This window comes from Artibeus jamaicensis, unplaced genomic scaffold (assembly GCF_021234435.1).
Source record: "Artibeus jamaicensis isolate MK-2021 breed Jamaican fruit bat unplaced genomic scaffold, CSHL_Jam_final contig_320, whole genome shotgun sequence".
Lineage (NCBI taxonomy): Eukaryota > Metazoa > Chordata > Mammalia > Chiroptera > Phyllostomidae > Artibeus > Artibeus jamaicensis.
The window spans coordinates 35604-52614 of NW_026521753.1; the positions used below are offsets into that span (position 1 = coordinate 35604).

Sequence of the window (17011 nt, forward strand, 5' to 3'; positions counted from 1 at the left end):
ATTCTTTTTTTAGAAGATCACAGATAATATGATGGGAAAGAAAGGCAGAGAAGAAAGAATGTCAGCATGATTGTTAGATGGTTTACCACAGCAGCCATGAGTTTTGTCCTACTGGGGTGTGTGAGGACCGTCTGACAACATGAGAACAACTCATCTCTTACTTGCCTTCAAGGGACTGGGCTCTGGGCCCTTCCTCTACAGCTCTTCCTCATGGATGGATTGCTGTCTGCAAGTCAGTCTAACTCTCCCCCCTGCTGGTGGTCCCTGCTTTTGTTGATGGAGCTCCAGGGGCAAACAGAGGCCCTGAGCAGAGCTGGGGGAAATGAGGATCCTTCTATGAGGCTGGGAGTGTGCTAATACTGGATTATCCAGCTGCAGGGGGCAGCAGGGGCACCTAGTATAGGTGGGGAATACTGCCCAAGGACAAATTCCACCACTTGCCTCTCTATACAAATAAAGTCTCATTGGGATAAGACCACCCCTGTATGTGTTCACATTGTCTATGGTGCCTTCCAGATACAAGGCAACATTAGAGAGTTGAGAAGAAAACCAAATGGTCCACAAAAGCCAAAGAGCTACTGTTTTCTTCTTTATAGAATAATTTGCCAAATCTTTTTCTAGGCTATCCAGGCAGAATCTCAATATCAGAGCCTCTCAATCTTCAATTGTCCATGGGTTCTCTGAGAATTTGAAATTTTAGTCTCTTTGTCCAAGGTACAAACCCTGAGAATGTACATTTAAAGATTCTAGGAGATGCCAGTGGTGGTGGTGGTGGAGGTGGCCTTGCCTGCTCTTTGAGTAGAGACTAGAATCCCCTCCTACATTGTCCTAGCTGTCATTCCCCAGGGAATGTGTGTGAGGGAGTCATCCAGAACAGAGGCTACACATATTCTGAGGGGCCTGAGGCCCTGTCTGCATCCATCCTTCAGACAAATGTTCGGTATCTCAGTCATGGCCATTGCATCTGTGAGACCGCATATTATCCCTCATGAGCCCTGAACTCATATCTCAGAGGCACCTTAGCTGTGCCACCAGCATCTAGTTTAGAAGGTCACAAGCAGGCTTCCATGCCAGGATGAGTTTACCAACTGCCCACCCCCCTCAGTCAGGAATGATGCTACATAGAGTTCGAAATGCTGATGTTTAATGATCTATTCTACATTAAATAATGGGCAATGAGGAATTTCCACAATGCTTGGGTGCAAGAGACCTTAGATATTTTCAAGGCAGAGAACAGAGTTCAGAGCAGCTCAGCCAATAAAGGGCCAATTACAGGGAACTGCTGGTTGTCCAAGTAGGGTACAGAGGCTGTGCTGAGGTGTGATATCACTTAGTGGAACCCCTCCAGGCAGGTCTTGTTTAGGAGTTGGAACATAGTTCTCCAGGGTTCGGTGCTGATAGTGAAGAAGCAGGTGAAGGTCTGAAGGAATAAGCACAGGAGTAAAGTATGAGTGAAGAAGTCTTGGGAATCTTGTGGCTCTAGTGCTAAAGATAGCATCCATCCCAAACTTGCATTTGCAAGGTGAGCACCTGAGGGTTGCCGGCTCTGGCCCACAGGTATAGCCCTGCCTTGGTCTTGGATATAGCTGATCTGACTCTCTCTTGACCTCAGGGTCTCCTATGTCACTCTGCTCTCCCCAGGCCTATGGCCCCCATGGAAACCCCAGGCTTTTCCACTGTGAACCATCCCCCTGGTGCAGTAACATGTGTTTCCTCACAGTAGTCCTTATATCAAGGAGAACTGATCCTAGGGGGCTTTTCTTAGAGCAGGGATTCACTTCTCCCTATCTCTCAAGCAGAAACCACAGCTCATCGGGGCCCAGAACAGAGCATGGAATACAGGGCAGTGAGCTCCACTCAGCCAACCCCCCAGCAGGCTCTGCTTAGTGCCAGGAGGACCTGAGACCTGACCACTCAGTCAAAGGTGTTCCTCCTCCTGAAGGCAGCAAAGGAAAGTGGATAAAGAGCAGGAACAGTACATTCTGTGGCCAGAACCAGGAGACCTGGCCCCTAGGGGCAGGAGCAATATGTCACCAGTATGGGCCTGAAGTTCAGACAGCCGAACTGGGTGAGTGGACATTCAGGATCTCAGACTTCCCAGGGGGCTACAAGTGGACCCTTGCCTGCCAGGCTGGGCTCTGTCTTTATCACAAGTGGTGGCTCTAGTATGGCCAACAGCTCTCTCATCCTTCTGTGTCCCTAAGAATGGTGTGTCCCCTGCTCCCCGCCACTACATTCCTACGCAAGTCCACAGCTGTGGAACCTGAAAGAGGCACACGTGTATCTTACATTGTTAAGCTCCGGGCTTTCTTGAAAGGGGCAATTGTCAATGTCATCATCAAGTTTCCCACACCTGGTTCTGCGAAGCTCCAACTCCATGGAGAAAGCCATCATTGTCTCTACCTGTGGTGCATATAGATATTAAAGTGGAAACATCCCTCATGGTCCCATTAAGTAGTTGCTTGTGTAGACACATGGAGTGTGGAGGCAAGCCCAAACAGTACCCTATTTTGGGCTTCCTTCTGGGTCTGGATCAGCTCTTTTGAAATAAATACATGCTGGGGACGTTCTAGGTGAAGGGGCACATGGTCTCAGTGGAGGCCCTGGGGTAGAAGCAGACTGATCACACACTATTAATATCATACACTGTAGCCTCACATTTCCCAATGCCATGGTGAGACTCCACCTTCCCTTTCAGCATGCTTCTAGCTTCTACAGCACTCACAGGGACAAGTGACAAGTGCTAGGTTGGGTGTTGGCTTTGCAAGACTTTGCTTGATGATCTCCATCTCAGAGTGGGAGACTCATGTACAACCTCATAGTAGCACTTTTTCACCTATCCAATGTCAGAAAAAAAATGCTACACAATGCTAGTGAAACACACACATACACACATAATTGAGATGATGGCTTCAAGAAACAACCTCTATTACCTACTATGCTGTGAAATGTTCTGTACTCTTCTCCACTCTGTTCTACTCATTCTATCCCATATCTTCCCATTGCATCCCATCCATTATTCCCATCACCCAAACTCAGTCTGTGACTCCAGATATAGAAAACCCAAAACCCAACCAGAGGTCCAGCCTGAAAGAATTTAGGGTACCTGAACCAGCGGGGATGTTGCACACCAGTGTCCACAGAGGCTTAAACTCAGCAGAGGGTGAGACTCTCTGCCCTTGATGTAGGCTCTTGGTGCAGAGACCCAGAGGGTAAGAGAGTAATGCTCCCGACTCTGCACACACACACACATGCACACAGAGTCACACAACCAGAAGTGCTCATCATGAGAGTGTTTTCATTGCTCATGTCTGTAGACCAGATGAAAATGGTACTACTGGTTGTGGTCTGAAGAGATTCCATGGCAAGGAGTACCTTTTAGGATTAAAAGCCATCATCTGGGGAAGAGTGTAAAATAACATCAATCTACATAGTTTAATACCACAGCAGAGAACACAGAGATCATGAAAGTCACAGGAGAGGTCCTGACCCCACACTGGTTGAGGGGGAGCACTCACTGCTTCTGATGCTCAGCCCTGCTCTTCCTCCTCTTCCCCCCTCTCCCTGTGTCTATCTATCTAATAATCTTATTTTATTAAAATATTTCTTCAACCTCCCTTTTCCAGCATATTCTGTGTGTGTCTCTTTTTTTTTTTTTACAGGATATCTTTATCCCCTTTATCCCCTCATTGGCTAATTTGAGGTGATTCTTCACTAATCAATGTCATTAAGACTGAAAAATGCATGTGTGTCAGTAGACATTAATCTAATTTTTAAATTTCCATGTAAAGACTTTTATAAAATCTGAAACTGAATTGGTTGTATTTTTATGTACTTTAAATGGTATACAAGATCCTATGATATGTCTCCTGTCCTTTACCTTCACTTAATATAAGTGTAGGCCAGCAGGGCAGAAAGATGTGGTCACCTACCTGCTCCTTCCAGGAATTCAAGATGCGCACCAGCCTGTAGGCATTCATGTCCTTGCTCTTCTGGTTGAATATGTGTAAGGCATATTCCACAGTGGCAGGGAAATAACTTTCCATGATTTTTTCTTCATCATTCTTCATTTCATCTTGAGAGGTCCAGCTGTGAGTCACCTGCAGCTGGGAACTTACCAGAAGCAAGAGCATGGCCCAGGGAAGAGCCCACTTCCATTGCAAGCACAGCAGGGCTACAGGCAAACAGCCACCCATAGTCTTTCCAGCTCAAACTCCCAATGGAACTTACCTGGGCAGTGGTCCAACTTATTTGTTGCAGAACATATTCTTCCTGTGGGCCTCCTCTCTGCTATTACACCCTGTCCCTTCCCACATATGACTCTGCCTCCTCCATGCAACGTGGCTAAAATAGTCTCATGTCCAGAACAGAGGAATGAAGCCAAGGCAGGTTGGGTTGGGAAGAACCAGCAATAGGAAGAAGGATCCTCTCTAGCTAAATTTCAGCCACAGCACTGCCTCAGTGTCTCAGAGGGTAGAAAAGACTGCGTGTTTGACCCAGAATCAGATTCTCAAATAATGACACAAGTGCAAGAGGTACAAATGGAAGTCCCAAGATACAGCAGTAGAGTGGTGGTCAGCAAGACAAGAAGGGCAGAGCAAAAAAAAAAAAAAAAGGGCTGCCAAAAGCTAGCTTTTCAGATTATGAAGGTATCTACCCAGTGATGAATGTGTGTTTGTTAGAAATGTGCAGGAGGTGCTTGAGATTTTTACAGGCCTCAGTGTTATACTGTCCCACTCCTCCACCGACCTTCTTTTGCTTCTGAAACAGAGTTCACTCCTTGGCTCCTGGGGCTGTGGCCTCACTAGGGATGGTGGAGGATCAAGCTGAGCTCACTGCATCACTCTTTGCACAACTTCTCAGCTTATGGATATGCTTCTATGAGGTAAGCCTGAGGTGAGACTAGATAAGTAAATCTCTTCTTTTCAAAGATGTTTACAGAAATCTCTTCTTTTCAAAGATGGCTGGCCACTGGCATAGACTGCGCTTATATTTTTCTTTGTAGAAATTTATTTCTAGAGGAGGTGGAGTGGAGTGAAAGAAACAGAAAAGGAGGGAGAGTGAAACAAATGAGCTCCAGGGATCCCATAGCTGTGTCCATTAGGTGACCTTTGGTGTCCTTTTGTGGCCACTTTCATCACAGCTCATCAGGCACAATTTTCTATGTACAGTTTCTAGAAAAGAAACATTCACAGCAAATACAACTCTGGGTCGACTAAGATGCAGCTCTGGGATGACACTTTTTGCAAACAAGCTTCAGCTCTGCACCATGAAATAGGCCTCCAGCATCTGCGTACAGCTACTCCTGAAGTTCAAAGGGGACCATAATCTCCTGAAAGCCTGTGGATATCCAAGTCCCTGAGTTTGCTCCTACCCAAGGATTCTAACCCAGCATGTCTGGACAGTCCTAAAGAGTTTGCTTCTTAACCTAAAACCAGGGGATGGTGATGTTCTTAGTCTCTGGATTACACTTTGAATAGCACAGATACAGTGAGTTCCTTGGCTTAGATGCAACCAATCCCATGGAGAAATCAACTGAAAGAGCATAGGGGTGGGTCTTGAGAAGGGTTTCTGGAGCCACACTGGATCAGGGAAGGGGTAAAAACTCCATGCCTGCTCATAAAGAAAAAGAGTTTCCAGGCTCCAGACATCAGCGACCAGAAGGTGCTTGTGGAAGGGGAAAAGGCTACTTTCAACCTGACAGCCTATCTGCCTCATAGAGGTCTGCAGAGCTGATGTCCATTTCCAGGAAAGGGAGATGTTATATATGTCCCATCCTTTCCATCCTTGGGATGACCACATTCAGGAAAGCCCACTGCATGCTCTTAGCTAATGGTCTCCCCAAAGACCTGGTTTTCCAGTTCCCGACCAGGCCAATGCACCTGTCTATCCTCCATGCATCTTTGTGATTTCCTTTTGAGACAAGGTGCTAGGTTCACAGTTCCATTGCCTCCCACCAGACAATGGCAGGACAACATCAACTTGGAATGTGTTATTTGCCATGGACAAGAAACTAGATATGATCACATTTAAGAAACAGCAAGATGTGCAACAGAACTCTACCAAACAAGTTGCATCTTATGCAAAATTATTAAAACCTAAAAAAAGAAGAAAATTTGCCCTCATGTAGATAGACCATAAATGACATAAGTCAGACACAAGACAAATACTGCAGGATTTCATTTTTTCTCAAGATTTGCTTTATTGTACACATTCTGCTTTTTATACAATAAAGGGCATTTTGTAAATTAAAACATTATAGACTTCCAGCGAAGATGGAGGCGTAGGTGGAAACACTGTACCTCCTCGCACAGCCAAGTTTAAAGACAACAAAGTTTTAGTAACAAAAACGAAACCAAAACACAGAGAACACTGAACTGTATGAAAGTCCCACAACAATGAACCATTCTGCCAGATGGGTGAGAGGGGCGGAGTCAGTGGCTGGGCGGGGTCAGGCAGGATAAAGCAGCCTGACCAACCCAAGAGCATGGGGGCGGTTGGCAGATCCCCAGACATGGGGTGGCAACAGGCAGACCCAGTGAGGGTGCAAGGCAGCTGGCTGACTGAGGTCACACATCCACACACAGATAAACCAGGAAAAGGAACAAGCAGTGAGACAGACTGCGCAGGCTAGGGCCCCAGCAGTGGGAATCAAAGCCTAAAAGCACCAATTGGAAAAACTTTCAGGGTCGAAGTGCCAGGAGAGGCTCCTAGGCTCACAGAGAGTTTGTTGGAGAGACCCAAAGGGTCCTGGAGGGTCCACAGGCCCACACACACGGGAGCCAGCACCAGGGAGGCCTGGTTTGCTCTCAGGAAGCAGCACAGGAGACTGAAATCCCAGAGAGAGCAGAACAAATGCCATTGCCTCTCTCTGACCCCACCCCCACATACAGCATCACAAACCAGCAACTGGGTTGCCCCACCCTGGTGAACACCTAAGGCTCTGTCCCTCATACATAACAAGAGCAACTTGACCAAAACATTATGGCTCAAGAAGAACAGCTCAAAGCCCCAGAGCCAATACTTCTCAGCGACAAAGAGACAGCCAAGCTATCAGATGCACAGTTCAAAAACACTGGTGATCAGGATGCTCACAGAACTGGTTGATTTTAGTTGCAAATTAGGTAAAAAAAAAAAATGAAGGCCACACTAAGTGAAGTGAAGCAAAATGCACAGGGAACCAACAGTGATAAAAAAGGGAGTGGACAGGAAGGAAGAAAAAAATGACCAAGCAGAAAAGAATGAAGAAACAAGAATTCAAAAAAATGAGGACAGGCTTAGGACCCTCCAGGACATCTTTAAACGTTCCAACATCCAAATTATAGGGGTATCAGAAGGGGAAGAGGAAGAGCAACAAGTGAAAAGCTTATTTGACAAAGAATAAAGGAGAATTTCCAAAATCTGGCAAAGAAAGTAGACTTCCAGGAAATCCAGGAAGCTCAGAGAGTCCCAAAGAAGTTGGACCCAAGAAGGAACACACCAAGGCACATCATCATTACATTAGCCAAGATTAAAATGAAGGAGAGAATCCTAGAAGCAGCAAGAGATAAGGGGACAGTCACCTACAAAGGAGTTCCCATCAGACTGTCAGCAGATTTCTCAAAAGAGACCTTGCAGGCAAGAAGGGGCTGGAAAGAAGTATTCCAAGTCATGAAATCCAAGGACCTCCATCCAAGATTGCTCTATCCAGCAAAGTTTTCATTTAGAATGGAAGGGCAGATAAAGTGCTTCTCAGATAAGGTCAAATTCAAGGAGGTCATCATCACCAAGCCCTTATTATATGAAATGTTAAAGGGACTTATCTAAGAAAAGGAAGATAAAAAATATAAACAGTGAAAGGACAGCAAGCTCACAGTTATTAACAACCATACCTAAAACAAAAGCAAACTAAGAGGACAGCTAGATCAGGAGCAGAACCATAGAAATGGAGACCACATGGAAGGTTAGCAACAGGGGAGTGGGAGGAGGAGAAGGGGGTAAAGGCACAGAGAATAAGTTGCATAGACGGTAGGTAGAAAATACACTGGGGGGAGGGCAAGAATAGTATGGGAAATATAGAATTTAAAGATCTTGTGACACATGGACATAAACTAAAGGGGGGAATGGTAGGGGAAGGGTGTGCAGAGTGAAGGGGGATGAAGAGGGGGAAATGGGACAACTGTAATGGCATAATCAATAAAATATATTAAAAACATTATAGAAAACTTGGAAAACAAGAAAAATCACATTCTATGACCATAATACAACTAATACCATTTGTGTATGTGTTTTTTAAGTCTATCATTTATCTATCTATCTATCTATCTATCTATCTATCTATCTATCTATCTATCATCATCATCATCATCATCTATCTATCTATCCATCTATCTATTTATTTATGTATTTATTTAAATTGTTGCTCAAGTACAGTTTTCTGTCTTTTAACACCATCACAGCCCCCCCAACCCTCCCCACCTCACTCCCATTTCCACTCCCCCCTTGTTTTTGTCCGGGTGCTCTTTATACTTGTTTCTGCAAACCCTTCCCCTTTTCCCCTGACATTCCCTCCCTTCTCTCATTTGGTCACAGCCAGCCTGTTCTCAATTTCAGTGTCTTTGGTTATATTTTCCTTGTTTGTTTGTTTTGTTGATTAGATTCCTGTTAAAGGTGAGATCATATGGCATTTGTCTTTCACGTCCTGGCTTATTTCAATTAGCATAATGCGTTCCAGTTCCATCCATGCTGTGGCAAAGGGTAGGAGCTCCTTCTTTCTTTCTGCTGCATAGAATTCCATTGTGTAAATGTAGCATAGTTTTTGGATCCATTGATCTACTGATAGGCACTTAGGTTGCTTCCAGCACTTGGCTATTGTAAATTGTGCTGCTATGAACAACTGGGTGCACAGGTTCTTTGGTTGGTGTTTCAGTGTTTTTAGGATATAATCCTAGCAGTGGAATTGCTGGGCCAAAAGGCAGATACATTTTTAGCTTTTGGAAAAAATTCCATACTGTTTTCCATAGTGGTTGTACCAGTATGCAATCCCAACAACAGTGCACTAGGGTTCCCTTTTCTCCACAACCTTTCCAACACTTGTTTGTTGATTTGTTTATGATGTCAATTGTCACCAGTGTGAAGCGGTACCTCATTGTGGTTTTAATTTGCATCTCTCTGATAGCTAGCAATATTGAGCATCTTTTCATGTGACTCTGGATCCTCTGTATGTCCTCCTTGGAGAAGTGTTTGTTCAAATCCTTTGTCCACTTTTTAATTGGGTTGCTTGTCTTAGAGTGGAGTTGTGTTAAGTTCTTTATGTATTTTTGAGATTAAACCCTTGTCTGAGGTATTATGGGCAAATATGTTTTCCCATAAGGTTGTTCCTCTTTTTATTTTAATACTTTTTTCCTTAGCTGTGCAGAAGCTTTTTATTTTGATGATATCCCATTTGTTTATTCTTTCCTTTATGTCCCTTTTTTCTAGGAGACAGATAAGTAAAAATGTAGCTGCGTGAAATATCTGAGATTTTCCGACCTACGTTCCCCTCTAGGACTTTAATGGTGCCATAGCTTATGTTTAAATCTTTTATCCACCTTGAATTTATATTGGTGTATGGTGTAAGTTGGTGCTTGAGTTTCATTTATTTGCATGTAGCTGTCCAGCTCTTCCAACACCATTTGTTGAAGGGGCTATTTTTACTCAACTTTATGTTGCTGCCCCCTTTGTCAAATATGAATTGACAGTAGAGACTTGGGTTTATTTCTGGGCTTTCTGTTCTATTCCATTTGTCCATGTGCCTGTTTTCATGCCAGTACCAGGTTCTTTTGATTAGAGTGGCCTTGTAATACAGTTTGGTATCAGGTAATGTGATCCCTCCTACTTTGCTCTTCTTTCTCAAAATTACAGCAGCTATTCAGGGTCATTTATGGTTCCATATAAATTTTTGAAGTGTTTGTTTTAAGTCTGTGAAATATGCCATTTGTACTTTAATAGGGATTGCATTGAGTCTATAAATTGCTTTGGGTAGTGTGGACATTTTGATGATGCTAATACTTCCAATCCATGACCATGGTATATGTTTCCATTTGTTTGTGTCTTCCTTGATTTCTTTCTTCAGTGTTGTGGAGATTTCTGCATACAGGTCTTTTACCTCCTTGGTTAGGTTTATTCGTAGGTATTTTATTTTTCTTGTTGCTATATCAAATGGCATTTATTTCTTAACTTCCGCTTCTGCTGTTTCATTGTTGGTATACAAAAATGCCTCTGATTTCTGGATATTGACTTTGTGTCCCGCTGTTTTGCCAAGTTCATTTATTAGGTCGAGCAGTTTTGGGGTAGAGTCTATATGATTTTCCTTGTACAATATCATGTCATCTGCAAACAGTGACAGTTTTGTTTCCTCCTTTCCGATTTGGATGTTTTTTATTTCCTTTTCTTGTCTGATGATTGTCGCAAAAACTTCCAATACTATGTTGAACAGAAATGGTGAAAGTGGACAACCTTGTCTTGGTTCTGATCTTAGTGGAAAATATTTTAGTTTTTGCCCATTGAGTATGATGTTGGCTGTAGGTCCCTCATATATGGCCTTTGTTATGTTGAGGAATGCTCCCTCTATTTCCACTTTGCTTAGTGTATTTTTCATAAATGGGTGCTCTACCTTATCAAATGCTTTTTCCACATCTGTTAATATGATCATGTGAGTTTTGTCTCTGCTTTTTTTATGGGATGTATTACATTTACTAATTTGCAAATATCCAATCACCCTTGCATCCCTGGGATGAGTCCTACTTGGTCATGATGTATGATCTTTTTTACATATTGTTGGATGCTATTTGCCAATATTTTATTGAGGTTTTTAGCATCTGTGTTCAACAGCCATATTGGCCTGAAGTTTTCTTCCTTTGTTGTGTCTCCATCTGGTTTGAGGCTTAGGATGATACTGGCTTCATAAAAGGAGTTAAGGAGTCTTCCATCATTTTTCCTTTTTTTTTTTTTTGGTATAATTTGTGAAGAATAGGGGTTAGCTCTTCCTTAAATACTTTATAAAATTTCTCTGTGAAACTATCTGGTCCAAGGCTTTCTGTGTCAGGAGTTATTTGGTTGCTGCTTCAATTTCTTCTGCTGTCATTGGCCTGTTCAGATTTTCTGCTTCTTTTTTATTCAGTTTTGGAAGATTGTATTTTTCCAGAAAGTTGTCCATTTCACCTAGGTTTTCAAATGTCTTGGCATACAGTTCTTCATAGTAATTTCTTACAATCCTTTGTATTTGGGGGGTATCAGTTGTAATCGCTCCTCTTTCATTTCTGATTGTGTTTATTTGGGTATTCTCCCTTTTTTCTTCATGAGCCTGCTTAAAGGCTTGTTGATTTTGTTTATCTTTTCAGAGAACCAGCTCCTGGATTCATTGATCCTTAGAATTGTGCTTTTAGTCTCTATGTCCTTTAGTTCTGCTCTGATCTTGGTTATTTCCTTCCTTCTACTTGCTCTGGGCTGTCTTTGTTGTTGTTTCTCGAGTTCTTGTAGACATACAGTTAGGTTGTTTGTTTGAAATGTTTCTATCTGTTTTTAGGTAGGCCTGTATCGCTATGAATTTTCCTCTCAGGACTGCCTTGCTGTGTCCCATAAGTTTAGGGTTGTTTTGAGTTCATTTTCATATGTTTCCAGAAACTTTTTGATTTCTTTCCTAATTTCACTCTTGACCCATTCATTGTTCAATAACATGGTATTCAATCTCCATGATTTTGAATGTTTGGGGTTTCTTCCCTTGAGGTTGGTTTCCAGTTTCAGTCCCTTGTTATCTGAGAAAATACTTGGTATGATTTCAATTTTCTTGAATTTATTGAGGCTCGTTTTGTGTCCTATCATGTGGTCTATCTTTGAAAATGTCCCATGTACATTTGAAAAGAATGTGTATTAGCGTCCTTGGGATGGAAGGCTCTATATATATCAGTTAAGTCCATTTCATCTAGAGCCTTGTTCAATGCCACAATATCTTTGTTGACATTTTGTTTGTAAGATCTGTCCATTTTTGACAGTGGGGTGTTAAAATCCCCTACTATAATTTTGCTGCTCTCAATATCCTTCTTGAAGTCCTCTTAAGATTTTCTTTATATATTTGGGTTATCCTATGTTGGTGAATATATATTTACAATGTTTGTGTCTTCTTGGTGGATTCTTCCCTTGAGTATTATGAAGTGACTTGCTGGTTCTCTATGGCCCCTTTTTTGAAGGCTATTTTGTCTGATATGAGTATTGCTACCCCGGCTCTTTTTTCTTGTTTGTTTGCTTGGAAAATTTGTTTCCAGCCTTTGACTTTTAGCCTGTGATGATCTTTTGTTCTGAGGTGGGTCTCTTGTAGGCAGCATAAGTGTGGGTCATGCTTTCTTATCCATTCAGCTATTCTGTGTCCTTTGATTGGAGCAGTTAATCCATTTACGTTCAAGGTTATTATCTATAGGTATTTATTCATTGATATTTTTGTACCTGTGTTACTCTCTCTCTCTGTTTTCCTTCCATTCCATAAAGCATTCCCTTTAGCATCTTTTGTAGTATGGTTTGATGGAGGTGTATTGTTTTAGACTTCTGTTTTCTGGGAAGCTCCTTTTTTGGCCTTCTATCTTGATTGATAGACTTGATGTTTAAAATAGCCTTCGTTGCAGGCCTATCATTCTCATTACTTGAAATTTTTCTCGACATCTTCCTATGGCTTGAAGCATTTCCACTGAGAAGTCAGAGGCTGATAATCAGGGCTCCCTTCTATGTTACGTTCTGTTTCTCCCTTGTTGCCTTTAAGATTCTCTCTTTGTGTTGGGATTTTGCCATTTTAATGATGTGTCTTGAAGTGGGCCTCCTTGGGTTCCTCTTGATTGGGACTCTCTGTGTTTCCTGGATTTGTGTGACTTTTTCTCTCATAAATTTAGGAAAGTTTTCCATCTTTACTTTTTTTGATCAGGTTTTCTATTATCTTGCTCTTTTTCTTCTTCTTCTGGTATTGCTATTATACAGATACTATTACATTTCATATTGTCCTGCATTTCTCTTAATCCCTCTTCATTCTTTCTGAGCCTCTTTTTCTTTTCTTGCTCTTTCTGGGTGTTTTTTTCTGCATTTCCTCCAACTCACTGATCCTATCTTCTGCTTCATGAATCCCGTTTTTGCTTCCTTCTTCTGTGTTCTTCAGTTCAGAAATTGTATTCTTCACTTTTTTTTTTGCCCTTGCTGATAGTTTCCATTTCCTTTTTCATGTTGATATAGTTTGTAGTGAGTTCATTGTAGCTCCCCTGTGGTTTCTGGTAGCTCATTATGAGCTCTTTGAATTTCCTGATAACCAGTGCTTTGAATTCAATATCTGATAGTTCACTTGCCTCTATTTCAACTAACATTCTTTCTGAGGCTTCCTCCTTTTTTTAATTTGAGGATTTTTTTGTCTTCCCATTGTTTTTGAGACTCTTTATGTTAGTCTCAGCTTCTTAAATTGATTTATTCTGACTCCCTGGGTTTATGGTGTGAACTTCTGTGGTAGAATACCTGTGAAATTCAGTGGTGCAGTCTCCTTCGGTTATCCTAGTGTTCTCCATTTCCACCTACTCCTTTTCTCTGTGTGTGTTCAGTTGGAGGGGGAGGCAAAATAGTTGATAACCACAGGAGAGTATTTTATAATATTTACAATCACAGCCAGTAGAGAGGAGATAGGAGATCTTTAGGCTACATATAGTGTTAACCATAATCTTCAACCCAACTTGCCACTTTTAAGAAAGAATGGACAAAAAATATGTTTCTTTTTTGGGGAGGGGAGGCTTGCGAGTTGAATCTAGAAAGCAGTGAGGTTGGGGGAGGTCAGATTCTGAAATAAGGTGAGAGTAAAGTTTAATAAATAGGTGTAGTGTTGAGCAAATAGAGTTAATCACTACAGTAATAGAATTCAGGAAACTGTGAAGTGAGCTAAGATCCGAGAGATGTATTGTGAAGTATTTACAGTTATATAGAACAGCTATTATTTACAATAATATTAGAGCAATAATCTTTTGACAGGTTCTATGTGATCTGGATAACATGAATAGGGGGTATAGAACTTTGGGTAGTGTGCTAAATGAAAACAACTGACGTGAAATATAGAAAATTAGCAATACACTGTGGAGGAAAGAATAGGGGAAACCTGTGAAATGATACAATATAACCAGCAAAGACAAGGCAGCCTCTACAGAAACAGGAAGAATACAAGTTACTATTAAAAGATTTTAAAAAGTGAGAATAATGAAAAAAATAATAATACAAATATGCAGCATCTTGTAGGTTCTCAGATATAGCAAAGTGAAATTTGTCTCTCTGGCTCTACTGTTGAAATGCCCACTCTTTGGCTCCATCTCTGCTCTTTTCCCAGTTCCAAGTTTCTTGTGTCACCTGTGGGTAAAAAAAAAAAAAAAATAGGTAGGAGAAGGGAGGCAAAAGTGATAAGTTTGGAAAGAAAGGAAGAAGGAATAAGACAGGAAAGAAGAGAAAAAGTATTGAAAGATAAAACAATAATAAAATTTAAAAGATAAAAGATTACTTTAAAAAAAAAACAAAAAACTCTTGTTGGTTTCAAACTGGCCAAACTGGTTTTTCTGGCTGCAGCAGGCTGAGGGGCTATTGGCAGGGTCTTTCTGTGAGCCCTCTCCCAAGAGCCAACCTGGAGCCTCTCTCCAGCACCCCAGGAAGGGGATCTAGGTGTTCTTCAAAGCACTCTTTCCACAGGGGTCATTGCTGTGGGCTGGGTTGCGGGGCCAGACTTCCTGGGTCCTGTGAGTTTGGGTGCATACCTGTCCCAGTTCTGTGGGAGCACTCCAGGCCCTCCACTCAACCTCGTGATTGCTGCCAGGCTGGGTGGGGAGCAGGCAAAATGGCTGTCACAGGAGAATCCTTCACTTTACTTTCCAAAAAATTCCTCCTTAAGAAAGCCTGCCTCTCCTCAGCACAGTCTAATCCCCCAGCCAGACCTGTGACTATCAGAGTCAGAGCCTCACACTGCACCTCTCAGTTCTCCCAAGCTGGTGACCACAGAGTCCGAGGTTGATCTCAGCCCTTTGTCCTTATCACTCTCTCTGTAATTTCAAGCCAACAGTTATCTCCTGGTGCCTAACCTTGCTTGGCCGGGAGGGAGGGACCTGATTACCCAGCTCTCTCCCAAGGACCCTTCAGCAGGCCCGAGGCTCCCAAAGAGTCTATGGTAGACGCACCAGGCACTGGGCTTCAAGCGCTGGGTGCTGGCTGAGGCTGCTGCTGCTCCTGTCTTTGCTCAGGTCCCTGAGACTCTACTGTCCTGAAGCCGTCTCCTTACTGCTTGGTTTTTCAGTGTCCATTACGATTTTTGGTTTCTTATTTTTACATATGCTGGGGAAATTTTGGCTATCCGCTCTGTTCCTCCGTAAATTGGTCAGGATTTTCTCTCATGTGTACGGGGAAATGGAATCTACTTCATCCTACTCTGTCACCATCTTCCTTCCAAACCTATTTTATTTTATGTTCACATTTCTTATTATTTTTCAAGTACAGTTGTCTCCATTTTCCCCTCACCACTCCCTCGCCACTCCAGCCATCCCCACTTCCCACCCTTGGTCCTACACCCCTTTGGTTTTGTCTATGTGTTTTTTATACATGTTCCTGAAAACTTGCTGGGTGGAGTAGTCTTGATTGTAGGTCCTTGTGTCTTGCTTTCTATCACTTTGTATACTTTACGTCAATCTCTTCTGGCCTGCAAAGTTTCTGTTGAGAAATCAGCTTACAGTCTTATGGGAGCTCCCTTGTAGGTAACTAACTCTCCTTCTCTTGTTGCTTTTAATATTCTTTCTTTGTCTTTAAACTTTGGCACTTTAATTATGATATGTCTTGGTGGGATCCTCTTTGGGTTCATCTTGTTCTGAGTTCTCTGCACTTCCTGAACTTGTATGTCTATTTTCCTCACCAGATTAAACAAGTTTTCTGTCATTATTTCTAAAATATATTCTCAATTTCTTGGTCTCTCTCTTCTTCTGTACCTCTATGATGAAAATACAGTTACACTTGATGTTGTCCCACAGGTCCCTTGAACTATCTTTATTGACTGTCTTTTTTCCTGTTGTTCCATTTGGGTGTTTTTGGCTGCCTCACCTTTCAAATCACTGATTGGAACCTCTTCTCCATTTAGTTTGCTGTTGATTCCTTCTAGTATATTCTTCATTTCAGAAATTGTATTTTCTGATGTTTTTGTGGCTTCTGTGTCTTTTTATTTTATTTTATGCTTACAATTAGTAAGCATAAAAATAAATTTTATTTTTAACAATAAAACTTTTATTGTTAAAGTTCTCACTAAGATTGAGCATCCTCATAACCAATGTTTTCAACTATGTAGCTGGTAGATTGCTTGTCTCCATTTTACTTAGTTATTTTTCTGAAGTTAAGTCCTGTTTTTTCTTTTGGGACTTTTTTTGTCCCCTCACTTTGGCAACTTCTCTTTGCTTGTTTCTGTGTATTAAGTAAATCTGCTACATCTTGGAAGGGTGACCTTATTTACTACATATTCTGTGGAACCCAATGATGCAGGCTACTTTACCACCTGAGATGGACATTCCAGGAGAGTCCTTTGTGTGATTTGTGTGCGCTCTCCTTTTGAAGTTGAGTTTTAATTGCTGTTGACATGTCTTTGGGTGGGATTGACCCTCAGGCTGATGGACTACAAGAATTGGCCATAACCACCATGTATGACTTACTGTTCAGGGGCTGACCCCACAGAGTGGGATTTTCCCCAGGGAGCTCGGGTGACTGCCAACACCACTCTTTGAGTGTGCTGCTTTTGAAGTTGAGTTTGTGGTGCTCTGTGGCAGACTTAAGCTGGCTGCCAGGTGTGTTGGCTCTGTGGACTCTTGGGAGAGGATCCTGCGAAGACCAAAGTTAGCCAAACCTGTGACAGGCTCAGAACTACCAGGCAGACTTACAAAGCATTCCATAGTTGGTAGAGGACTGAGCTAGACTTGGAGGGAAATGAGAGATGCCATGCTTTGAACTGAGGCTGGTCATTGCC

General features: G+C 42.2%; 1 protein-coding gene across 1 annotated transcript; it reads right to left on the reverse strand.

Moving 5' to 3' along the window:
- Positions 1 to 1122: 1122 nt before the first annotated feature.
- On the reverse strand, positions 1123 to 4220 carry LOC119051665 (cystatin-9-like). Its single transcript, XM_053663529.1, has 3 exons — positions 3929 to 4220; positions 2290 to 2399; positions 1123 to 1420 (listed from the first exon to the last, which is right to left on the reverse strand). Exons 1-3 carry the CDS (start codon positions 4194 to 4196, stop codon positions 1331 to 1333), a joined length of 468 nt encoding a protein of 155 aa, XP_053519504.1. The 5' UTR covers positions 4197 to 4220; the 3' UTR covers positions 1123 to 1330.
- Positions 4221 to 17011: the final 12791 nt, after the last annotated feature.

Bases quoted from the DNA above. Each gene is read 5' to 3' on its own strand.
- LOC119051665 (XM_053663529.1), bottom strand. From the start codon at position 4,196: ATGGGTGGCTGTTTGCCTGTAGCCCTGCTGTGCTTGCAATGGAAGTGG. The intron at 2,400-3,928 runs GTGACCACATCT...CACCACAGGTAG, and splicing joins TTCCTGGAAGGAGCAGGTAG to AGACAATGATGGCTTTCTCC. The intron at 1,421-2,289 runs GTAAGATACACG...TTATTCCTTCAG, and splicing joins AAAGCCCGGAGCTTAACAAT to ACCTTCACCTGCTTCTTCAC.